The 26,685-nt window shown below is 32.2% G+C and overlaps 2 protein-coding genes and 1 long non-coding RNA gene across 3 annotated transcripts; 1 reads left to right on the top strand and 2 right to left on the bottom strand.

The window, feature by feature from the left end:
• Positions 1 to 554: 554 nt before the first annotated feature.
• LOC132600448 (heavy metal-associated isoprenylated plant protein 3-like) lies at positions 555 to 2,235 on the bottom strand. Its single transcript, XM_060313623.1, has 3 exons — positions 1,977 to 2,235; positions 1,382 to 1,624; positions 555 to 1,003 (listed from the first exon to the last, which is right to left on the bottom strand). The coding sequence occupies exons 1-3, from the start codon at positions 2,101 to 2,103 to the stop codon at positions 765 to 767; spliced, it is 609 nt and encodes a 202-aa protein (XP_060169606.1). The 5' UTR covers positions 2,104 to 2,235; the 3' UTR covers positions 555 to 764.
• A 9,611-nt stretch (positions 2,236 to 11,846) lies between these two features.
• Positions 11,847 to 15,108, top strand: LOC132600450 (uncharacterized). Its single transcript, XR_009567205.1, has 2 exons — positions 11,847 to 12,063; positions 12,872 to 15,108. It is a non-coding gene; the product is annotated as an uncharacterized LOC132600450 (long non-coding RNA).
• An 886-nt stretch (positions 15,109 to 15,994) lies between these two features.
• Positions 15,995 to 22,534, bottom strand: LOC132600449 (probable CoA ligase CCL7). The gene is made up of 6 exons (XM_060313624.1): positions 21,399 to 22,534; positions 20,342 to 20,531; positions 19,283 to 19,428; positions 17,603 to 17,670; positions 17,383 to 17,485; positions 15,995 to 16,549 (listed from the first exon to the last, which is right to left on the bottom strand). Exons 1-6 carry the CDS (start codon positions 22,404 to 22,406, stop codon positions 16,436 to 16,438), a joined length of 1,629 nt encoding a protein of 542 aa, XP_060169607.1. The 5' UTR covers positions 22,407 to 22,534; the 3' UTR covers positions 15,995 to 16,435.
• Positions 22,535 to 26,685: the final 4,151 nt, after the last annotated feature.

Below are 26,685 nucleotides of genomic sequence, written 5' to 3' on the forward strand. Positions count from 1 at the left end.
ATGTCTTAAATGGTGTTCCAAAATTGGCTATCTGTGCACTTGCCCCCTTAACGTTTTGCAAAAAGCTGCTCCTATTTTAATGATATCTAAATCTCTGAATACACTATTTCAAATAAATTGCGAATGCTATTTCAAAATATAGATATTATTTTCACTTGTTCAATCTCCACTTCAAAATGTTGGTTACTCCATGTATTGGCGAATATTCGTGGAAGACTTGTGAAGTTTACTAAGTTGAACGTTAGGCAATTGGATTCCAATAATCATATTCGTCATCATGACTTACCCTTAATTAATCTTTGTTCCACAAAGAAATTAAAAGGATCAAAACCTAAATTGAGACCGGTATATTAATTCAAATATAATACAATAATAATGCGTCTCAGATTACTTCTTCGATACATGTAGACAAATAAAAATAAATAACATTTTGTTTAGCCGCACGAAATAGAAGATAGTTTTTTCATCAGAAGGAAAAACCAGCAGATACAATTAAATACATAAATCAAATTATTCTAGAAAACGTTAGATAATTAATTACTGCTCCTAAGACATTGATCTGAAAAAGAAATCAAATCCAAATCTACATTTCTTGTTATATAATCAAATTCTTCTATGACATAACTGTAATAAATTCCATAGAGAGTAAAGGAATATGGAAGTTTTAGTATTCTATACACAAAAGCATATTAAAAATAGTAATTAAGTACCTAATCAGCGTTCTTTTCTTTTTTTTTTCCTCCTTCTTAAACTCATCAATTATCTCACATAATTCTGCAGTACTCAGCTTCTCCATGAACAAATCGATCACATTCTGGCCCATAATAATAATAATAATTTGGACACCAAATTATCTTCACATCATCTTCATATTTATCTTGCTTGATAATCTTGACAGATTTTTTCAGCTCCTTTTGCAAATTTTCCACCAAATATTCAGTGTCAATTACCCCACTCACTATCACCAAGTTCCTTGGCTTGTCTATGAATATTCCTTCAAACCCTTATCATATCATAAGAAAAAAAAAATTAAGTCTATTAGGAAAACCCCATCAAATAGATTAAATGGAAGGGGGAAATTTTAAATAGAATAGGCATTTGGACATAAAAATGATATCTTTAAAACAATTGTATTTGAAAATTGAAGTTGTGTTTGAAAATGTATTTAACTTGATAAAAGTTAGTACTATAAGTTTTGTGACTGAAAAACAAATTTCACTCAAATAACCGGTCAAAATCACTTTTTAAACTTGAAGTTCATCTTCAATTTTTTTTTTCCGAACAACTGTCCAATGATATAACTAAACACTATTTTGAACAAAAAATTCACATCCAACGGGCCTTTAGCTCTTTGTAAATTGTAAAAGAAGAAAAATGTTACCTTTTGTTTCGGTCACTATCTTTTGCATTTTCTTGACGCATTTATCACATCCCAAATTCATTTCCAGCGTTGTTTTTTTGGGAATCTCTTTCTCTTTTTTCTCTTTTGGTTTTGGAGAAATGAGTTCCACTTTCTTTTCCAATTTCTTCTCGAACTTTTGTTGAAGTTTCATTGGATCCAATTTGCCAGTCATTGTTACTTTGTATTTCGTTCCAGAATCCTCTATGTTCATTGACTTTACACCTTTTCATAATGAAACAAACCAAAATAAAAAATAAAAAATTAAGCAGGTTTTGGTCACAAAAAAATAAAAAAGGGTATTTGAAAATTGTAGTGTTTGAACATGAATTTAACTTGAGAAAAAGTTGAAGTTTTGTGAGTGAAAATAAATTCACTTGGAAAAATGATCAAAAGCAACTTTTTCAAACTTAAAAATTATCTCTAAAGAACATCAGTCCAATATAAAACCAAACGTTGTTTTGAATTTAATTCATGTCCAAACAGGTCTTAAATAAACCAAGCAACTAGTAGAAATATTAGATGACTAAGAAAAAATTATATGATGAAGAAATTCAAAGATTGTACGTGTTGATACCTTCCATATTTTGAGTGCATTTGGCAATTCTTTTGAAACAATTCTTGCATACACAATGCATGTCTATCATTAGAACAACTTTAACATTTTCATCTTCTTTCTTATTCTCCTGCTTTTTGGAACTCATGTTTTTTTCACTGCTTTGAAATGCTCAACTTGTATTCTGTTTGGTTTATAGGAGAACTTGTTTTAAAATCCCAACATAATTTACTTTTTTACTTCTTTTTTTTTTTGTTGTGTTTAGGTGAGAATTCGCATATAAAAGCAAATCTTCACTCAGAGGTAATAATAATTGTGGCCAAAAGTGGAAGTGCATGCTTTTGAAGTCCTCTTCTGTTCTTCATTTGATGCTTCGAATAGAAATTTCTTTTTTCATTATATTAGACAAAAACGCGTATACAGAAATAGAAGCTTGATGATAAGACCTTAAAGAGACCTTAATAATATGGATGTAATGTTCTAGTTATTATTAATATAATTTCCCTTTCAACCAAAAGAAAAAAAAAAAGAATAAGACCTTTAAGAGCATATTAGGTGGGATTTGTTTTCCAGTTCATGAAGGTTCTAATAGCCACTTTGTGGTCTTGTATTTAGAAGTTAGACCTTTTTTCTAAAATTAGATGTGTGGTTTGAAGTTTAAAAGTAACCATTTGATACTAAAACTTATAGTCTAGTGGTAACAGTAGAAGCCATTTTTTCACGCAATAAGTGTGAGCTCGGTTCTCATTACTTCCTTTCCCCTTTCCCTTCCCCAATCCCCCATTTTTTTATTTTTATTTTTGTAAAAAAAAAAAAAAAAAGGGGGGGGGGGGGGGGGGGTCACTTGCTCTAAAGTTTCATACTCAAAATTAATATTTATATTTAGAACTTGATCTAATTTTGTAAATGTGACCAAACTTTAAAAATTCTGATACAAAAGTGGCTATCTACTCTAAATAATACAAGTAATAATGCCTTCCTCAGTAGCCCACTAGATAGAAGCCCAATATACCTAATATTTTGGTATATATGTATGGATTGGGCTTAGCCCATATATGTGACTTAACCCAAGTACACTCCATCTATCAGATTGAGTGTACTGGTAACCACTTTGAGAGTAGTTACTCAAAACACATCCAACATTTATAAAGTATTTAAAGTTTAGCAAACACTATATTAGATGCCGATTTTTCAAAATGGGTATGTATATGTACATAAATAATAGTGCAACTTTTCAAATTTCAGGACACATGCCTGAATTTGAATTTGTGGTTCAAACTTCATGATACAATAAAAATTCGAACTAGTGAAAAGCAACCTGTACGAATGGTGTAACGATTGTCCCGCTATCTCCGACATGGACCCGGTGAAATTGAATTCTCCGTGAAGATGGCCTCTTCTTCCTGCCTTTTCTGTAAGAGACTTTCTTTCTTGCCTGAGTATGGGTCTACCTGCCTTATTCTTAAATGCCTTACCCTTCCTTATCCTAAGTCTTGGTATGCTTAGATTCCGGTTCCCCAGCCGACTGTTGAATCATAGGCGGTATCTGAACCCTTTTAGAGGCAACAGTTGACTTCCCCTTATTTATTGTGGTCCCAAGAGGCGTAATAACCTAAAAATTGTCCATGATGAATTGCTTTATTCTTAGTTACCATCAATCGGTTTGAAACCACAACTATTCAGAATATTTTCCTACACTATAAAATTTAGTTTCTTCTTTACAAGATTCAAGTGGCATGACAAGGAGCCCATTTGGATTGGCTGAAAAAAGTAGCTTTTAAGCACTAAGTATTGCAAAAGGACATTTTAAGTTCTTGAGTTGATTTTATAAATAAGTAGTTACTTATTTGGACAGAAGTGTTTGATAAACACTTTTTCTGTTAGAATGACTGAAATGACTTTAAAGCTGTTAACATAAAATCTAAATTGATTATTACAAATTTTTTAATTTACATCTCAATTCAATTTAAATTTTAAAATGGGTTATAGTTATTTTTAACTAAACAAAAATAATTAGCTGAAATAACACATTATAATTAATTTATTTGTAATTTCGGTGTAATATATTAAAAGTTTAGTGAAATTGACCCTTTGGATTATTAATACCGAAGGTTGAGGGTAACTGCTTGCTGATTGTTTCTTCCAGTTAAATGAGGCAATCAAGTAGTTTCAATGACTAAAACACAAAACGAAGAATGCTTCAGTATTAATCGATGGAGAAGTAAAAGCAGAAGAAGAAGAAAGGAAGGTGGGGTAAGATTTTTTGAACTACCAGCAGATATATTAGAAGTTATAAGAAATACAAGGGATAAAAAGGTAATATATTTGGTCAAAGTTAAGTACTTTTAATCTGAAAAGCAATAAATTGGAATTCCTCAACTTTTTGCTTTCGGCTTATTTTAAGCAATTTTAACTTATTTGAATCACTTTTCTATCAAGCCAAACACTCCAAAATGTTAAAAATGTCAATTCAAGCACCCTCAAGGGGAACCAAGATAGTTTTAAAATCATAATACAAATACAAAGTAGAATTGTTGGCTAGCATTTCACCTGTCTGTGGAAATAAGTTGGTGTTGTTAGTGAATACATAGTGTTTTTTAAACTTTTTTAACTATGTAGAAGAATGAACGAAGCAGTACAGCTGAAGCAGGCAGTAGTTAAAGCGGCTAAATTTTAAATACTTTGCAAAATATGAATCCGCAACTTTTGTAGAACAAAAAAAAAAAAGTTGAACCAAACTACCACAAAAAAAAAAAAAACATAAGCAGGTTTCATCCACTAATTTAGTGCGTGAAAGGACCAAACTGCAAAAATAAAAGTTTAGCCTTTTTGCGCACAAAATTCGTGCGTGAATAGCCAACAAAAGTCGTGCGTGAATTAGTATATTTGTATATTGGTTCAAGTCTACATGGATACGTAACCACATCTTCAATGTGATAACAAGCTATTAAGTGTCAAATGGTCCCTTTCCTTTACTTCTTCAAATCCAAGTCAACTTCAATATCCACCTAATTCACAAGCCTGCATTTTTTCCTAACCATATCAACCTCCAACTCTTATATTAATATATATTGTGGAGGCGAATTTAGGGTTTAAATTTGATGAGTTTAATTTTTAAAGTTCTTCATATTGAATTCATTATATATTTAAAATTATGGATTCATATTTATTACTATTGTTATAATTTTAATTAATTTTTACACATAAAATTGCTCTCTATGTTAAGTATCGGGTTCAGATGAATTTGGTATCTAGTATCCGCCTAGGCATATTATTTTTTTGGTACATCGCCTCGGCATATATATAAATACAAGTTCAACACATATTTAATTATGTCGTCACGTAAGTATTATACCTAATGTTAAAGCGAGAGATTTACTTGTAATTGTTGTATTTATCATAATTAATGAAGATTAAAGATAATGATGGCACGCGATTCAATCAAGTTAATTTTGATTGTTGATTGATGTATAAAAATAATTAAGAAATTTAAGCATACATGGAGATGGTGATAAGATATGAATACAGTATCGCTGAATTCCAAGATTTCAACTTTGATCCTTAAATTAATAGCTTTATAAGCATTTTAATTCGTCGAAGCTACTGAACACAACAACTAAAATGATCCAAGTTGTGGTTAAGAAAAATTAACATGGACGATGTCGTCGTAAAAGTCTTTCGTGGAATGCTTATCATCATATATAGTAATCGAGAACAATAAAATATATAATAATTTAAACTCCCTCCGTCTCATTTTATGTGATGCATTTTTTATGGACATAAAATTTAAAAAAGAAAGAAAGGGGAATTTTTAAAATTTGTACTCTAAAACAAGCCATACATATTTGTGTAATTACAAATAATCTCATTAAAGATAAAATAAAAATTTTAAAATTAAATTGTTTGTAGATATAAAGTTGTTTTTGCTATATGCCATAAAATTTATTGTTTGTAGCTTGTTATCACATTGAAGATGTGGTTACATATCCATGTAGACTTGAACCAATATACAAATATACTAATTCACTCATGACTTTTTGTTGGCCTATAATTCGTGCGTGAAAGGCCAAACTTTTATTTTTGAAGTTTGGTCCTTTCACGCACTAAATTAGTGCGTGCGTGAAAGACCAAACTTTTATTTTTGCAGTTTGATCCTTTCACGCACTAAATTAGTGTGAAACCTACTTATGTTTTTTTTTTTTTTTTGTTAGTTTAGTTCAACATTTTTTTTTTGTCCTATAAAAGTCGCAAATTCTACAAAATATAGATTATATTTTAAATAAAAACTCTAAAAATAGATAACTAGTGTCATTTGTAATCCATCTGTCTTATGCCCTCTTATTGGACCAAAAAATAAGAATCTTAATATCTTATGCCCTCTTTCAAGAGACGACAAACACGAAAATCTTCAAGTATCGTTTTCTTTTCTATACAAAAGAAAAGCATAAACATCACTATCAAACTATAGCCTTTTAAATGTTTATAATTTCTTACCTCCACGGACATGACAACTCTATTTAGCCAATTTAGAACCATTAATAACCTCGTATGTTTGTACATAATGTAAATTAAATTCCCTAAAACGTTTTTCTTTTATTAAAATACTTTATGTTGTCTGGTTTGTTTTGGGATAATTCATAGCTTACATACGCAAAAAGTACAACACAGCTTGAGCAATGTCCTTGGTAGTTCAATTAATGTGTTATCATTGTACTTTACAAACCAAAACATGTTGTTCATAGTAGTTTTTAGAATGTCCGTCCATAGTGCTTCATTAGCAAACACGGAAAAATTATTAAAGCTTTAAAAAACTTTGACCTTTCTTTGCGAGGAGACCAACAACCTTGTTTTACTTCCTGTAAGTGTACTAGGCCACTGGATTTCCCAACCTTAGCATAAAAACCCGCATTCAGAAATTATAGAACTGTATTCCAACTATATCTCTATAAAAACAACTAATTTCACCGCTCTAAACTTTGTCTTATTTAATTTTTTGCTCTATTATTTTCTAACGCGTACTAGGTACGCGAAAGTGTGAATATTGGGGATCCACTTCACAACCTAACTTGGTTTCGGTATCAATCAAACTCGTAAAAGGGCATAGGAAAATCTACAAATGTTTTTGTTGGGGCTTTAATATCACACATATATCCTCTCTTTCTCTATCTCTCAAAAACATGCACGAAAAGAAACTTCTTTTAAATTTAAATTTGATGAGTTCAATTAATTCCAAATTTTTAACACTAAATTCCTTACATTTTTTAAATTTATAGCTTAATAATCACCTATATTATAGTTGTCTTTAGGGGTGGGCACAAATAACCGAAATCGAATTACCGAATCGAACCGGAATTTACCGTATCAGAGTTTGATTTATCATACCGGACCTATTTTTGAAAGTTTGATATTTAGTATCTACTTTCAATTATTGATTACCGAATTATCAAAATCAAATTTTGAAAATATCGAAACAAATACAAAGCGCACACCCTTAACCATATATATAGGTAACATTAGCGAGTGATTTAGATGTCATGATTGACCTGTGATGCCAAATACGTAATGTCAATGTTTGACAGTGAAGATCTAATCTTTATATGTAATTTCTCTATAAGCTAACGTATCAAATGTTAGACAAATTATGAACATATCTTGTTAAAATATCTTTTCCTTCAATACGTAATTACCCGAATTACTGTATTTAAGTTTGATTTATCATACCGAACCAAACTTTAAAAATTTGATATTTGATATCTACCTGTACTTATCGATTATCGAACTATCGAAATTGAACTTCGAAAATACCAAAAGTCCCCTCCTAGTTGTCGTCGTCGTCTTCTTCTTCTTTTCTTTTTCTTTTTTGGCGTTTGGCCTTTGTCCGTTAGAGTTGGGCCTCCAACGGACAAAAACGAAAAAGCAGAAGTGAAGAAGAGGACAGGATTAATAAGCCACGAGGGGGTGCTGTAGTTTCTACGCGTGGCGAGTTGTGGTTAGTTGAAGTACCAAATCCCACGTGGAGGACATGGTATGTGTCACATGGCAAGCGGCAGCTTAAGTACTTTGTTGGACCATAAAAAAAGCTCTGATAAAAAAGAGATAGGGACAAAGAGTACTCTCATTTTCAAGTACCATCAAATGGTTTTTGGATATCGAGAGGGTAATAACTGCTCTCCAGCACATACTTCACTGTGTTTTCCTCAGTCCTCACTCACACACAACCCTTGACCTAATTCCCACATGTTTGTTTGAGTAACTGTGGTGTTCGAGTCCATTTATCGTATATTTTGATTAAATCTTATATAATATAGTTTGAATAGATACGGAGTTTAAGAGAGAAATGAATTTTTTTGAAATTTATGAATTAAAACATGTCAAAAATATTTGTGTAGCAGTGAATCATTTCATTAAGGATAAAAAAGGAAATTTAAAGTAAGATTATTTCTAATATAGAAATGTATCATTTCTTTTTTGAACAAATTAAATAAGAAAGTGTATCACTTAAATTGAGACAGAGAGAGTATATATTACCTTGACCAATACTAGATATCGAGTAATTCTGCTCGTCAAAGTTTTGATAGATAGAAAAAGAAATCACTTAGGGTCGTTTGATTGCTGGTTAGGAGCTAAGTTATTCATGTATTAAATCCTGCATAAGTAATTATTATATTTGGTAGCATTATTTTGCTACGTACAAATTCAACACACATCTAATACGGTGTTCAGTTTACAATTTAGATTCCCGCATAACTATCCCGCAAATGAATCGATAGATGTTTTCTAGGTAGACAACAAATTTTAAAAGTTTTTTTCTTAAATGCTATTTCGGGCATTGTCAGTGTATTATTTTTTTATACTATCAGATAAGATTAACGTGCTATATCAGGTTACCAATTTCCTCCCACTTACATTTCTTTTCCTAAAATTTAGGCACTGATGTTTTATTCTCTCTTCCCTTCCTTTCAAATCCGCTGTCTTCATCCCTACCAATTAGTTGATCGGGCTTATCTCTTTTTGCCTCTTCTTACTGCCGTAAGGCTTTCATCTTCTTCAAACCCTCCTCTAGTTTGTTCTAAACTCTAATTCAAAATTAAAGTAACAAACTTAACAGACACTTAATGAAAAGTGATATAATTATTCAAAGCTTTCTTCTATTAAAATAGTAGAGTATTAAATAGTAATAAAACTTGGTACATGTAATTTGCAGTATTAGAGTTTTTGTTACATGTCCCCCTCTTTTTGTGCATTGAATGCTAGGAGTCAAGCCTAACCCCCACATCAAGGTCTCACAACCCTTGATATGGCTTAAAATAAATATAAAAAAAAAATAGTAATAAAACTTCAATTTCTAAAGTTCCATTCCAGCAAATTAAAGATCTAATAATTCTTCAGATGCCTGCAGACGCACCCGAAATTTATTAATGAGGACTTACTGTTAAACAAGAAGAAGTTCAAAGTTCAAAGTATATGATGTGTTTAAAAATTATGTAACTATTTATAACAAAGCTCACAATGATTAAAGGGTTTAGAATGACTTCAACCATGACCTTGAGAGAAAAAATACGTCAAAATTGTAAAGAAAACTTTGAGAATGAAATTATTTGTCAGAGTACAAGTAGGATTCACTTTCCTTATTTTTAATTACTCTCGCGTAAATTTACAATTTCATTAAAAAAAGAAAAAGGTAAACTCATTTACTTAAGAAAGTTACTGTATTTACCTTCAAAAATACCTGATAGTGTAAAAAATTTTATACACTAACAGTGCACAAAACTTAAACTCCCGTGTCAAGCACCTTCACAGTTAGAAGGGAAGATAACATTTATAAAGTTTGAACTTCAATATTTGAGTTTTGGTGAAATATTAAAAAAGAATATATGTTAGAATATTTAAAATGAGAGACTAATAATGTTTCATTTACAAATATTTGACCTTTCTTTCAAGTAAAATTTAGCTTCAAACACCGATTTCCAATTACTCGTTTTCCAATTTCGACTTCAAATATTTCTTTAAGCTTTAACTAAATACCTATGTTACTCGGACTCTTCAAAAATAGACACGGGTGTGTGTCGGATCCTCCAACAGTAGTACATTTTTGAAGGATCCGACGCGGGTGTGACATCATTTTTGAAGAGTCCGAGCAACATAGCTAAATACAATATTTCCAAACGCTAGAGACTTCTTCTCGACTTTAAAAAGAAGAAAAGTTCTGAATTATTAATTCTAGATTCAATAGAATCGGTCATATGATATACATAAGTCATAATGTATTGCATAAATAGGACCAAAAATAACACTTAAAAAAAGCACATTTCAAACACTTGAAGTGGAACGAACCAATTTTTAAAATCCATCACACACACACAAAAGAGAGAGCAAGTAATACACACACTTATTCGCACTTATTTTCATGTTATAATATAATATTACTCTTCCAATCTCAATTTACGTGACACTTATCTTTTTATTAGTCCATTAAAAAAAAGATATATTTTATACTTGAAAACATCTAACTATAGACTTCTCATTTTAATTACATTTTTAGGACCGCAAGCTTTATAGACAGAAATATAATAACATATTTAAAACTACAAATATCAAAAGTCTTTCTTTTTCTGCCCATTCAAATATTAATTGTTTACTTGTAAGAGTATTCATTCCTGAGATATTTTTGAAAAGTACTAGTGTGTACACTTGCTAGTTGCAATTTAAAAAGACAACTGTAAATGAACTGCGAAAAAGACAGGAAAATCACACTGGCTTCTGTATATAAGAAATGCAAAAGATTTTTCAAGTAATAATGAAGAGTAACAAGTGAAGATAAAGAAACCAAAATGTTGCCTTTATCTGCATTTGCACCTGCACCTTCTACATCTTTCTTCTCTCTTTCACCTCTTTTCCTTTAAATTTTAGATCATCAATTGTATTTGTATAAGTTTTTCACGTAATAGACATGAATTCGATTTTCTATTGTTCAGGTCCTTTAAAAATATGAAAGATTCAACGCATTAATAACATTTTGAAAAATTCGAGCAATACAGTCATTCCCAATTCTTCTCCTTTCCCCTTCCCTCAATTACTTCATGTTATAGGGAAAAAAAAGAATAAAAAAAAAAGGACCCCATTACGATAAAGTGCAACAAATTTATCCAGGGGCGGAGCTATAGGAGGCACAAGGAGGTTCATATGTATTCCGAAATTGTATATACGGAGTCAAAATTACTTTTTTGTATATGTAGTGGATGTTGATCGAATCTCCTTAATTTCTTTGTGTATTTACTTCTCTTTATATTTTGAATTTCTTTAGTGAAAATTATGATTCATTATCTATATATATATATACTACCCTCCTAAGTGAACAAGAATGGAAAAGGAGGTGCAGGCTCAAGTGCAGGTGAATGACATTTTGGAGAAGGGGAAAAAAAAAGAACCCAAGACTCATGATGCTCTTAATTATATGTATATAATATAGATGATGAATTTTTTAAGTTTCAGGAGGCAGCCAAAGACCGGATTTTCATGGTAACTTATAATTGGAGATAAAGCAGATTAAAGGTAAGGTATCCTTACATATTCTTGAATATCAACTAAACCATATTATTTGTGAACGTTATCTGAAGATCTATGTATAGCAAGAGTATTTGACAGGTCTAGGATGCATTTTATCTGATTTTCTTTTTTGAGAAGATTTTTATAAGATTCAGACTAAGAGTCTTTTAAGGCTTTAGAAGACGTCTAAACCCTAAGGTTTTTTCATCCTTGTTCATCAAATGTATATATATATATATTTAACAAAAAATAGGTGAAATGATGAAAATGATTATCTATTAATGGATTAATTGCATGTATTTTAAGTCTCAATTTATTGGCCATAGGATCTGCTTCTTCCTTTCCATTCTTGTTCTAAATTCACAAGCAACAATTTTATCTTTTGGGTTGATTGGTTTTTAATTCTGCTCATTCTTCATATGTTTTAAAGCTGCTTCATTAGCACTAAATGTAATGAGTAATATATAGAATAACTTTATTCAATCTATAGCTAAAAGGTTGGCTCAGTACCTCATTCTCCTTTAATTGAAAGGACGGTGGGAAAGATAGGAGCACGAATGAGGTAATTTTTCTTTTTCTCTTTGCATAATTAAAATAAATTAAAATGAAATTCAGAGTTTAGTAAAAAAGAATTTTATTCATAATTTCATATAGTATCATGGTTAATTACTCCATTTAATATTGAACGAATGCTATAATTTCATTCAAGTTTAAACATGCGAGGAATTACTAGTTGTTTCTGGGGAATTTTCGAAGTTTAATTGATTAACTACTTGAATTTTGATTTTGTTGGTGGGGGTTCTAACTGATTGATTACCTGAATTTTCACCTAGGTTGTTGGTGAGGTTAGATTCTTCACCTTGGCCGCTCCTCCATGATAAAAAGTTGGTCCGTCTTTTTACTCCATGTTCTTTTTCTGGGGTGTTTAAAAGTACAATAGTTACAAGTCTGAATTAATGAAACTACAGTTTCCTTAATTTTTTTCACACAATACTGGCATAGTTTCCTTGGCAACTCCCAAAATTACTAGTGTATGTTGATGTATATATACTTGTTCATCTTAGCTAAGAGTACACTTGAGATTCGACACCAACAAGTTCATTTCTGATTATGTCATTCACTTCACTAACTGTAAAATAAAGGGCATATTGATATGTGTTTTCTATTATTAGTTCTACATCTGCTTATAATTAATTGAATTTCAGCATCTTTCATTATTTCATCATGCTTTAATTACCACAAGTATATAATAAGGCATAACTGATAAGTAACTCAACTTCAATTCCTTTTGTCATAATCCAGAAGCTATAACCACCCTCATGTGATCTCTTGACATGCATTTCATAACTATGTATGAATGAACTCCACAGAACTTTATCAATTCAACTTATCATTTTGGAGCTGACGAAATGGGCCTGATCCCTTTGAAGTCTGGACGAGTAAAATCAACTACTGTGTGAGCTTATAGCCTAATACTTTATTTTAGTTTTATACTGTAGGTTTTAGTGTGTTACTTAATCTATTACTAATAGTAATCTATTAATAATAGCAAGTTGTTTGTCTTATTTCTTAGGTTGTTAATGCCGATCTTGAAATAGGTCATTCCGACTATCCCGATCTTTTATCTGTTCATTTCGTCAAGTATTTGAATCATACGATTCTGAGGATTCTGAAAAACCTAATTTAAAGTCAGAATCACGCTCGGAGCCTACCGCTATAATGAACAACACACCAACGACCATACTTCTTGCGCTAGTAGGGCTTTTGGGAAAAGCAAGAGTTTAATCACACTTATTAGGCACAACTACCTATAATTATCTTTTAGATGACCATATATATAGTAATTGTCAATGTATAGAAGCGGTGGGGAGCGACTCTTGTTCAAGAGGAGTCAATTAGAACTCTTTCATCGGAAAATTGCACTATATATGTATATGTTCTTTTTTTCTTTTACTATTATACTATACGTTGAATCCCTTAAATGCGTAAGTTACATTTTGACTTGAAAAATTGGTTCCTCCACTATGCAGAAGTTAAATTCTTTTCTTAATTAACGAAGAACTTCTGTTGTCAATATATAGAAGTTACTCTTTTCTTAATCAACGAAGTATTTCTGTTGTGTGGTCAGTCTGATTCAAAACTCTCATCTTCTTAATTAGCACAAAGCGTTGATATTTCCCTTTTCTATTCAACTGTAAACGTGAAATATTACCCTAGTCAAGAAAATACTTAACAACTATGGTATTTTTATTTCATGTTTTGGAGCCACCCCAAACCCACCCCACACGCACCTCCTTGGGTGTCATGGTTAATAATCAGTATGAGATAACACAATTTTTTACGCCAACACTATTTCTCTACTATTGTAATTTCTATGCATTGACGATGTAAATAATAGTTTTGTTATTGAAAGTTAACTAGATTCATTGGTAACCTACAAAAATGGCAACATATTATGATAAATAAGGTTAAATCACAGGGATAATATGAGAATTCATTATCGAGTTAATACATGTAACTACATTCTTTTTCTATCTGCAGATTTTGTCTTGCTTATACCAATTGGTCATATATAGGTTCGAATCCTACTCGGGAGATTTGATTGAGTCTTAATTAAAGTATTCACAAGGGGCTCGCTTTGGCCATTAATTAGTGTGAATAACCTGTTTCCTATCTTTATTTCTTTTACATTCTATCTCATTATATCACACTTTATTCTGCGAGATTCGAAAGTACCTTTAATTTATGCCTTGATCTAGGTCCAAGATAATCCTTTGTTCCATGGCTCAGGACTCTATTTAAGTTGGTTTGACTTTCCTTTGTTTGCCACTATATATTGAATTCAATCTGCAACGTATTTTTCTTTTCCTTGGCATGGTTTCTTATTTTCTTCATTGAAGGACGAGACACGAAGAGTCTGTAAGGGCATCCTACGAAAGTGCTTTGAAGTATATAAAGTCCCAATCATCCCTCTGAATATATTTTTCTGTTTTGTATAGAACCTAACCTCCTCATGTTTCACATATTACAAGAAATTTCTGAACTATATATATCATGATGCTCCTTTGTCTCGGTCTTTTCTTTAACAATACATAAAAATTCTTAGAACAGCTTTTTCTTTTCATTGCCTCTCAAGATATACGGATTTAGTCGTATTGATAGATATGTTGTTGTCACAAAGCCATGGCATGTATTGTCTGTTTTGGTCGAACCCAAAAACGTGTGTACCATGTGAACTTGAGTTATGCCTTATAAAGCTCTTTATTTTCTCTCACATTTCAATTCGTTGTGACATTCGTGTAACGTGTCATGCAGGTGCACCTCATCTTCAGAAGCTTGTCAACCTAGAAGTCTGTCAGTCCTGCTTGATCCGCCCTCATCAACCCATCCTCCATCAAAAGTGTCACAGTTGTCTATGGTAAAGTTCTCTATCCCATTCAAAAAGTCAAGTAAATATTATTTCCCTAGCTTAAGTCTTGTATAATCTTAATTTATTTCTAATTATGTATCTTTCGATTTGCTTCTTCTTTTTTCTGTTCCCCATTTATGTTTTTCGCTTCAAATTACTGGCGATCTAAAAGAATAGGGAGCTATCAACTTCTGATAATATGCTTTTGTCTTCACTTTTGTTCATATTAAAATAAAGGATAGTTCAGTGTACGACGCCATCTTGTGATTACTTAGGATTCAAAAAAGAGTTGTAGCCCAAGGAATGTTATGTAGGTAAGCGTCAATAATTAATTTCACCACTTAAACCTGTAACTCATAAATCACACGAGCTTGTGATTCTATAATAATTGGATGTCATTATAATGATTACGCCGTATAAAAGTGAAAGTGGGAATAAAAGATTTTGTAACATTTGAAATGTTCAAAGTCAATTGTTAGTTGTTACAAAAACAAACTTGAGCATTCATTACGCCATCATTTATGAGAGTGCAGAAAATGTCGCCAGACTTAGCGAGAAAGCGCCGTTTTAATTTATTGTTAAAAGCGTTGGTCATATATATAGGACCATGTTAGAACAAGTTGCAACATGAAATAGACAGACGATCATGACAAATTTACATTTTTTTATTGTGAAGCTTTATACTAGAAACATTGACATTTAAAAGAAAAAAAATAGTTGTGGTGTCCTAATCAATTTATATGTACCTCGATTATTTTACAGGGTACATATTATCTCTCATTATAACAGATACATATAGGAAGTTATCAACTAAAATTTGTCTCTTTTGAGCTTTGGGTTCTAATTTCCCGTAATTTTCGCTCAAGTGAAATCTTTCCGTTGCTTGCAATACTCAACTCCATGTCATTAGCTTGTCTCGCCAATTCTTCGATAGTGCATGACTTAATTCCTTACAAACATGTTTTCTAGTTTATATGTCAACACCCTTGGTTCTTTGAGGACTATTTCACTAGTATTAGGTACCATATTAGATAAGCAAAGATCAAGTACATAGATAAGAGATTGGTATTTTAACGATACAGCATACTCCATAATATTCAATATATATTAAAAAAGGAATCACCGAGATTCTGGTGGGATGGATAAGATCCCACCAGTTATGAATCTTTCATTATACATGTCACTTCTAATTTCACATCATTTATACAATTCTGTTCTTATTCGTAAAAATACATTACATATGCATTTAACATCCAATGAGCAAACTATGCAAATCTTACGGTTCTTTTTTGTAATTGTGCGTTCGGGCTTCATTATACATGTCACTTCTAATTTCACATCATTTATACAATTCTGTTCTTATTCGAAAAAATACATTACATATGCATTTAACATCCAATGAGCAAACTATGCAAATCTTACGGTTCTTTTTTGTAATTGTGCGTTCGGGCTAGTTTGTGTGCACCTCAACTAATTTCACCGTGTACTTGCTACCTCCCACCAGCACAGATACCGAGTACAAATCTTATAATTTTGATCGAACCTTCTCAATTAGTTCTCGTCTGAGGAGTTTCCCAGAAGCTGACTTGGGCACACTGTTTACGAATTCCACCCTCCTCAATCTTTTGAAAGGTGCAACCTACAGAGATATGGAAAATGAAAATAAGACCTTGAAATGCACAAAACACAGATTCGCACATTCACTCAGAGTAAGTCGTAACGACTGATATTTCAAGATTTCCACCTCTCAAATCTACCCAACGACCCACTGGGGTTCCAACAACAACATACCCAATGTATTCCCACAGGTGGGATCTAAGGAGGGTAGAGTGTACGCAGACCTTACCCCTAACTCGTGGAGATAGAAAGGCTGGTTCCAGAAAGGGGTTCCAACAAAATATCAAATAAAATTAGCATGAATGGTTGGTCACAATGTAGGTCCCAGGCCTAGATAAAGGAGTCGGTAGGCTGTATATGTAAATTAGTCAATTAATGGTGAATTTCAGAGTACAAAATATGCTGGTATGTGCTCATCTAAGCAACCGTTATATAATTATATTGGACGGAGACAAGTCTAGAAGGAGTGATATGCAAATTCATTGGGATTGAGGCGTATTTGTTATAGTTGTTTTAGCATGTGAGGTGAAAATTATAATTCGATAAAAACACATCCCGGCAGATAGTCTTATGAGGGTCCATGCCTAACACCAGCCAAATCTTATCTGAAACCAGATTGCCACCCTCCATTATATGAACACTAATTGTGTCAAATTGAATAATTGAGACAATGATGGTGCTGATATGACCCTAGTGACATCAAATCCATTAATTTAGCGGTTCTCTATCTTATCAAGAACCTCCACTAATTAAGTACTTATGTTTTTCTATTAGCTGATATAGAGAGATCTTCTAAGCCAATCATGCAAGCATCTTATGGATATCAACAGAGATGTCATTGTTCCACCAACATACCTGATCCGCAATGAACTTTTTAACATCTTCTTCAGTCAGAGAGCTATTAGGCGAGCGAACAACAAATGAAATTGGAACCTCACCAGCCTCAGCATCAGGAAACCTATAAGGAAAAACTCTTAACTTTCATATTTTCTTTGGATAAATCACCATTCACCAGTAGCACTAGCACATGAAGTACGAATAAGATAGTTTTAAAATTTACTAGAGCAAGACTTACGGGATAACAACAGCATCTAATATTTCAGGATGAGAAACAAGTAGACCTTCAAGCTCTGCTGGTGCGACCTGATAAAGAAATGAACTTGAAATAATCACCCTTGATTGATTGACTTGAAATAATCACCCTTGATTGATTGACATAAAAACCAATATTTATCTGGAGAACACTAAATAATCCCTTCATAATATGAAGTTCCAGCTGTCTTAACTGTTCAAAACTCTTAATTTGCATTTGGAAATGAAGACACACACATTAATGTTGAAAAGTTAATGATGACTAGTAGATCAGTTATTTTCCACTAGGTTATTAAGAACTTAATGTGGATATTAGAGCATGCTTCACTTGTCCCACATAGGTTGCATAAGGGTTTAGATAGTCCTGGCTACTTCACTCACAGCCTTAAGGTTTGGGGGTTGGGTGATCAAAATTCTTTAACATGGTATCAGAGTCAAACTTTGGTGAGCCCGTTTGCACAACCAGTTTCTCTCTTCATGTTCTATTGCTCTGAACTTCTCCCTCAACTCAGCCATTGAACCATTAAAATTGCTCCAGGCCCACTCATTGACCTGTTGAGCCTGGTATGTTTCTCTATATTTCAGACATGCTCCTGTTGAGCCTACTGTCTCTCTATTTAAGAAAGAAACAAAAAACAAAAAACAAAAAAAAAAATTAAACACTAGAACCAAGTTACACACGGGGGAGGGTGTTAGAGTATGCTACACATTTCACTCATCGATTGTGTTAAGAGTTTCAACAGGGGTTCAAATTGTCATGGCCACTCCGCCCATTGTCTTAAGGTTTTGGATTGTATACTCAGCTTCTTTTAACAGAGGATCTTTTACCCATCCTTTCAACTTGCATATTAGTGTAGATAAAGAATCCAAGAAGTTATTTCAGAAGAAACAACCATATGGAAAAGAGAAAGAATATTGCTCTCAATAACGAGGATTATTCTCATTATCACATCAAACTATTGTAACCCAGTGTTCGGATTATTTCGTTCTCTTGAATTTTCCTTTTGTTAAGACTGAAAAGGAGTGAAGATGAACGATAACACGCAGGACTCTAGTAAGCCAGTGATAGTGCAGATGGAATTTTTATCAAATGAGTGAGGAAAATTTTCCAGGAGAAGAAAAGATTCGAGCAGTAAGAAGTATCGAACGGGCCTCCTGTACTATGGAATGCAGCATTTAGCTCTTCCAACTTTTTGCTACATCAGGAACGCTCTACTCGGAGTTCAAAAAGAGTGAGTATACACAATTAAGGTTTTGACCATAAACGGTAGAGTTATCCATCTAAGTGCGGAGCAAGTTGATGATACCCATAGATCGTTTACTCTTTGTTTATGTTATGGAGTGGCATTCCATGTCATAAAGCTATTTAAATAGCATGGGTATCAACAATCTTCAATTTGACTGCAGCATTGGCTATATTATTTTCTTTTAGTTCTTTCAGAGGAGACTGAACGTGAGGAAAGGGGTTCACACAAGTAAAAAGGATAAGCAAGTAAAAGAAACTTAGGTGAATGTAGGAATCAAAATTTAGCTGTGAAACTAATTCATATGCACCACGTCAGGGCACGGACAGCATGGACAAATATGGATCCAGCTGAGTCTATGCGACTTTTATTTTTAAAACCTGAAGAAACTTTGCCATCACCAAAAAACAGGAGGGTACCTGAAAGCCTTTGTACTTGATGAGCTCTTTGATCCTGTCAACGACATAAAGCATTCCTTCCTCATTAAAGTACCCAAGATCTCCTGTATGAACCCAGCCCTGATTATCTATGGTGAGCTTTGTGGCCTGTGGATTGTTGAAATAGCCTGTAAATAACAAGACACCATGAAGACAATGTTATTTGAAATGTGATAAACCAATATCAACCCGTCCATTTCACGGAAGTCATTACAAACTACTTTATTTTTAGGTTAACAATTATTAACTTGTTCCAAAAAAAAAAAAAAATAGTAGCTGAAAAACATGTCCCTTGGAAACTAACCTGAGCTAAATTTATAAGAGACAACAAGTCAACTAAAGTAAACAAAATTGTGGGAAGGATCTCAAATGCATACTATCTCATAATAACTTCTTTGGATAAGTGAAATATCGGGAAGAATTGTCAGAAGAAAGCACATAATACTCTAAATCCCATTCTTCACCTCGAATAGTTCAAGGGCATAATTGTCCATTTTCCCATGTTCTGGATCAACCGTTAGTGAGAAGGGTATTTTTTCACTACTTAGCTAGTTGGGAGGATATTTTTGAGCTATTTGACAAACTACAAAGGTATTTTTGTGCCAAAAACAAAATGGATAGTAAAATTATCCTATTTGGAATAGTTCACAGTGGAAAAAGAAGTTAATCATAAACACCACGAAAGTCCCATCAAATCCTAAACAACACCAAAAACAGCATTAGACACTAAAAAGATATAAACAATAGTAGAAACTATATACAGAGTTAGATGGAACTTTTGAACAATGAGTTCAACTGAACACAATATTTTGACCACTCATATTTAACAAACACTAAGTACTGAACCCATAATATCATTAGTACAATAAGTTCGTATCTAAGAACACTAAAGGTTGAACTCATCAAGTTTAAATCTTGAATCTGCAAGTACGTAGCCTACTACCTTACTCCTTAGATGAACGAAAGAAGAGAATCCTATTCCAGAATACATATACTTCTTACACAATAATTACACCAAGATGAATCTAGCAAAGATTCTACCTTGCATCATGTTGGGACCACGCACCCATATTTCACCTAATTCTCCAGGAGGAAGAGGCTTCAGTTTATCAACACTAACTATTTGAGATTCCACTCCAGGAACTAGATTCCCTGCTGATCCTGTGTGTCTGGGACCTGCATACTGATTCTCCACTGAGACAATTCCACAGGTTTCTGTCATACCATATCCCTGAAATTATAGCGCTAGTACTATGAGAACCCACAGGATTCCTCCCAAGGTAGTTATCAAATGTAATGACCATACATGTAGTGCTATATGGGCTGTTTGATTATTCATTTACTCTACAGTTCTGGTGTAAACAGAGCATAATATACAAACATCAAATGATTGGGTCTCATAGAATTGTATTTCTTCCACAGAAATGTTTTGACAAACAGATAAAGAGAAAAGTTGTTTTGAAGGCAAATGCCTAGACAAGGAAGAGAACCCTATTACTGAAGGTTAAAACAACAACTACTATAATTAACACAGGTCAATCCCAAACTAGTTGGGGTCAGCTATAGAATCCTCTATTTGCATCCAGCTTCATTTTGACCTGTTTAGTTCCAATAAAAAGAGTAGCCTGGTGCATTAAGGGGTTGTTTGGTTTGCTGACCAGAGTTATGCAGGTATTAGTAATGCATGAATTAGTTATGCAAGGGTTAGTTATTCCATCTTTTATCCTGCATAAAATAATACATAAATTAACTCATAACTTATAGTACATGATTTAGTTATGCGGGATTGTAAACTGGAAACCAAACTCCGTGCTTAGTGTGCAAAATTTTATGAATAGCAACTAAAATGCTACCAAGCATGGTACTAGTAATGCTGGTTTTAATACATGAATAATTCGCTTTCTACCAGCAACCCAACAACCCCTAAGCTCTCAACATGAACGGGGTCCGGAAATGACCATACCACATTGAGTCAACAAGAGGTTGTTTACACGGCTTGAACCAGTGACCTCCTGGTCACATAGCGTCAACTCTTACTATTGCGCCAAGCTCCCCTTCATTCCAATATTCAAGATAAAAAAGATGAAGCAAAAATTACCTGAAGAACAACAGCCTGAGGAAATTTCTTAGCGCATTCCTCCATCAACTCCTTCCCCAAAGGAGCAGCACCGGAACCAATTTGCTTCAACGACGTTAAATTATATTTCTTCACCATAGGATTCTTAGCCAACGCTAAAATAACCGGAGGCACAATCCATAAATGTGTCACCCTATACTTCTCAACATTCTCCAAAAGCATTTTCAAATCAAATTTAGCCATACTCACAATAGCATTACCCCTTTGCAATTGTGCATACATAATAACAGCTAAACCAAACACATGAAACATAGGCAAAACACAAAGAAACACATTATGCATCTCCCCAAACAATTCTTGATCACATGTAACCATTAAAGACGCCGTGATAAAATTCCTATGTGACAAAACTACCCCTTTACTTAACCCTGTTGTACCTGAAGAGTACAACAATGCAGCAGTATCACTACCCTTTATCCCCATTTCATCAAAATTCAAGAAACCTGCTTTATCAACTAGCTCATTAAACATTACAACATCCAAATTACTCGAATTCAAAAACTTTTCCTCACCTAATAGCAAAATAGGCAAATTAAACGTGTTAACCTTATCAATTAATTCAAGAACAGTGATAATAAGCTTTGGTTTACAATCTTTAACTTGTTTTGCAAGTTCTTGAACAGTATACATAGGATTAACAGTTGTAGCTATAGCACCTAAAGCAATAACACCAAAGAAACAAATAGGGAATTGTATTGAATTTGGTGCATATATTAAAACAACGTCATTTTTTTTAATGCCCATTTGGTGAATTAATCCATGGGATATTTTGGACACTATGGATTTGAATTTTGAGAAAGTTAAAGTTTGATCAAAGTCAGCATCCAAAAGTGCAGGTTTTTCTTGGTAAGAGGAAATGTTTCTAAAGAGAAAAGAAACCATAGACAGATTGTTTTGGTTTTTTGGAAAAACTAAAGATGGTCTAAGTGATCTGTATATTCCATCACGTCCATAACCAGATTTTTCCATTGAATCAGAATCAATTCTTTGCTATTCTTGATTCTTGTTTTTTTTTTTTTTTTTTTTTTTTTTTTGTAGAGAACTGTTTTTGTTGAAGAGAAAAGGAAGATGACAGTGAAATACTACACTCTATGAAAATGAAGATTGGATAGAGGCTGACACTTGATAGGGGGCTGGGGTGCCGCGCCGGGGGGGGGGGGTGTTCCATAGTAGAGTAGAGACATGTTGGAATAATATTCGGACCTTTTCTGGAACCATATGATGGTTATAATTTGTTACTAGTACTATACTAGATTGGGTAAGTACTAAGTGGTGGTCCTTTATTCTTACTTTTTTATTTTGATTCAAAATAAATATTTATTTATATAATTAATAAAGTATTAATTATTTTTTTAAAAGTTATCCTTATTTATGAAAGTGAGCTTTTTTATAATTAACAAACTTTATTAAATAAATATTATTTAATCAAGTATAAGTTAGTTAAAATTCTTATTTTAATTGTATGAATTTAGTATTTTCTTAAGGGATGTATCAAATGTCTAAAGAGGACTTATTAATGGGAGGGAGTATTTTTTATAAATTAATTGTCTAGGTTGTAAAAATCAGCTAAATTCAAAAAATATTTTTAATAAATATTTTTTGAAAGAGTGGCAAGTGACTTTGTTAGTAATTTGAGCTCGACGAATATTTTTAAAAAATACTTTTTAAGTGTGAGTTACGAAAAAAAAAAAAGTAAGTAACTAATTTAATAAAGATGAATTTCAACAAAGGTAATCTTGTCCTAAAAAGTTACTATAATTTTTTATTTTTTGGAGAAACTATTTTCTTCGGCTACTATTCAAAGTTCTTATTTCTTCATCAAAATGTTGGTCAAACACCTTCATCAAAATAGGCTATAAATAAGAAATTTTGTAGCCATACAACTGCTATGACGCGTTTAAATTCATATGGTTCGAAAGTTCTATAATCTATCTAAAACATTATGGTATACATCTAAAACCACAAACTTTAATTTTATTATACAAATGCTATGACATATTTAAATTTATATTGTTCAAAAGTTTTATAATCTATCTAAAACCTTATATCTAAAACATTATCGTATATATCTAAAGAGTCAATCCCACTTTACCCCCATACCATTTAAGGGTTGGAAAACAACACCCCTTCCAAATATTGAATGGGAACGATAACCTGCTTATGCAATATTTTCCGGTGAAGATTTTCCTTAATTGAATAAAGATCTCTTTCCTTTTTCTTTCTAGAATTAAAAAACGAAAATATATAATTTTTATTATTGTCCCGTTCACCTATTCCGTTGAAAATAATGTATTTTTTGTAGAATATAACAACTACTTGCAATAATCTGTCAATAAATTTTTAGCTGTGGCATCCGTTTTAACTGCATGTGCATTAAAATTTGAGATTTTAATTGCACATCAACAGTCTACCTAATTTTTCACTCTGGCATTACCTTTGGGTCATCTATAAATATTTTGCACAATAGCAATTCCATCCGCTAAGATACATTTCATAACAATTTTCACATTAATCAATTATTTAAGCATATATTTTCAAAACACTCATATGAGACAAGCAAATAATTTATTTATTTTTCTGAAAAATCGATCCAATTTTTATCCTATATGAAACTTTTTTCTAATTATGTATATATAAGCAATTCTTTGAGGGTATGAACGAAATGCTTGGTTACATGAAATCAATCGCCATCTTATTTGAGTGCTTCTATTTATGTAAATGTATGATTAAATCTAATAAATAAGAGTTATATATTTTTGTTTTTTAGATCTAGAAAAACTATGTTTATTCAAAAATTGAAAAGGTTCACCGAATAATATTGTACAAGGGGGTCATCATTCCCATTCAACATATGAAGAGTGTGTTTTTTGTCAACCCTTAAATATTAAGCGGTAGAGTAAAATTGATTCTTAGCTTAAACTCATCAAACAGGGAAGAAAACACAAGCTTCAGTTAATTAAGAAAAGTCCCTAAAGAGTTCTTTTTTGCCTTGATTTTATTTGGTGTTTAATAGCACAATGGAAGAGGTGAATGAGATAATTCATAGATAAAGGTAATGTCAGAGTGGGAAATTAGGTAGATTGTTGATGTGCAATTAGAAACCCAAAAATTTTATGCGCATGCAAGTAAAACGAATGTCACATAGCTAAAAATTTGTTGACAAATTATTGCAAGTGGTTGTTATATCCTAAAAAAGTACATTATTTTTAACGGAATATGTGAATGAGCAATAATAAGAATTATATATTTTCGTATTTTAATTCGAGAAAGAAAAAGAAAAAAGAGTTTTATCCAAATAAGAAAAATACTCACCGAAAAATATTTACATAAAGAGGTTATCATTCTCATTCAATATTTAGAGGGATTATTATTTCCCAACCCTTAAATGTTAGGGGGTAAAGTGAGATTTACTTTTATATAAAACAAAACCGTATCAAATAATGTGAAACGGAGGGGAACCTATTTTGGTATCCATGCTATTTGGTTATGGACTGTTTGCAGGAGCTAACTACAAGTTAGCTGTTAGTATTTATTGTCATTTTTGGCAGATAAAGGATATGTTAATATTCATTGGTTGAATGTGTTTCGATGTAAACGACACTGAGATTGCGAGACAAACAATTTTAGGCCATAAACCGAAATTGTTGAAGTCTTGAAAAGAAAAGATAGGAAGGTGACAATGAAATACACGTTGGTGTATAAAGACACGTTAGGGTATGGAAAAATCTTTGGTAGAGAGCGGTTCCCTCCGAATGGGGCCCTACGTGGCGTGAATATAAATATAGTCAAGCTCCAATGCGGATACCGGACACCGGGTAGGAAACCAAAAAAAAGTACTCCTTCCGGTTCAAAAAGAGTGTCCACTTAGTTATTTTTACACCCCTTGAAAAAATATTATCTTCCAGGCAAAAATATGTAATTTGACTAAAATGTCTCTAATTAAATAGATATTAAGACTTGATCACTTAACACTTAATAAAGGCAATTTTGAAAAATTAAGTTAATTCTTTTTTAATTTAATAATTAAATGCTCTTTTTGAACTAAAAAATCAAGATTAAGTGAGTACTTTTTTTTGAACGGGAGGGAGTATAAAGATTAGATAGTGGCTGACACTTAACGGGTGCCGCACACATTGGAGTCCACTTTAAATACTAGAGCAAGCAAAGTATTTTTGTCAACCATATGATTATTAATTTACTACGACTAGTAAGAAGGATCCGCATGTCTCGTCCCAAATTTATTGCTCTTAGCACGAAATGGGGGGGGGGGGGGGGGGGTGGAAATCGAAGATCTTAGGAGTCGTTTGGACATGGTTTGAAATCATGGTCTGAAATTATGATTTCAAATCATGATTTGAAATTATGTTTGGACATGTAATTTTGATATCTTAGGTTGTATTTTCTCTTATAGATATAAAAATCCCATAAGTTGTGAAAACTATCAAAACATTCTCAATTTTTATACAATCTTACCAAATAAGCAAGTCATAGTTCATAACAAAATTAATAAGTTACTAGAAGACCTTTCTAAAAAATACAACATCAATTGATCTAAACTTTAGTTCAATAAAAACGAAAATTTAACATGAATAGTAATGTAACTACTCTTTAATATAATTCTTCCCCATGATAGACATAAATAAAGGTTGGTGGAAGTTAATGAGGTTGGTAAATGATTGGTGGGAGTAATTGTTAAAAATATCTACCAACTTATGGGTCACTTTCTACAAAATATAAACTTATGGGTTAAATTTTATATTTAATTTTTTTGAAACCATAGTTTGAAACCCCAAACCGTGAAATGAAATGCATGTCTAATCGTTGGTTTCATCTCATAGTTTCAAACCGCATGTCCAAACAACTACTTAGTAGCTAAGATGTGTGGCTAAATAAACTTTTACCTTATTCCTGAGGGTTTCGATTCCCCACATTGTAATTCCTTTCCCATTTTCCTTTCCCTAACCCCTAATTTTTTTAAAAAAAAAAAAAAAAAAGGTGGGGGGTGGTAAATCTTAAAATAAAGTTAGTCAACTCTCTCTATAAGAATCTCACTTATTGTGAGATTTTTTGCTTAATATAGTGAGTGATTGCTATGAATCTAGAACAACATTTGATATTTAAATAGTTATTTGATTGTTATAAATAAAAAGTTGCATAAAATTTAATTTTAATATTGTAAAAAATAACAAAATTAAGTAAATTTTAAAGAAGTAAGTAATTAATTTGGTAAAGATGAATTTAGATATAG

The sequence above is a fragment of the Lycium barbarum genome, chromosome 6 (genome assembly GCF_019175385.1).
Source record: "Lycium barbarum isolate Lr01 chromosome 6, ASM1917538v2, whole genome shotgun sequence".
Lineage (NCBI taxonomy): Eukaryota > Viridiplantae > Streptophyta > Magnoliopsida > Solanales > Solanaceae > Lycium > Lycium barbarum.

What these genes read in the sequence shown, in the direction of transcription:
- LOC132600448 (XM_060313623.1), bottom strand. Translation starts at nt 2,103, where the DNA reads ATGAGTTCCAAAAAGCAGGAGAATAAGAAAGAAGATGAAAATGTTAAA. An exon ending in ATGCACTCAAAATATGGAAG is followed by an intron (nt 1,625 to 1,976) that starts GTATCAACACGT and finishes CATTATGAAAAG; the next exon opens with GTGTAAAGTCAATGAACATA. An exon ending in GATAGTGACCGAAACAAAAG is followed by an intron (nt 1,004 to 1,381) that starts GTAACATTTTTC and finishes TGATATGATAAG; the next exon opens with GGTTTGAAGGAATATTCATA.
- LOC132600449 (XM_060313624.1), bottom strand. Translation starts at nt 22,406, where the DNA reads ATGGAAAAATCTGGTTATGGACGTGATGGAATATACAGATCACTTAGA. An exon ending in TTAGATGCTGTTGTTATCCC is followed by an intron (nt 17,486 to 17,602) that starts GTAAGTCTTGCT and finishes TTTTCCTTATAG; the next exon opens with GTTTCCTGATGCTGAGGCTG. An exon ending in AAAAGTTCATTGCGGATCAG is followed by an intron (nt 16,550 to 17,382) that starts GTATGTTGGTGG and finishes ATATCTCTGTAG; the next exon opens with GTTGCACCTTTCAAAAGATT.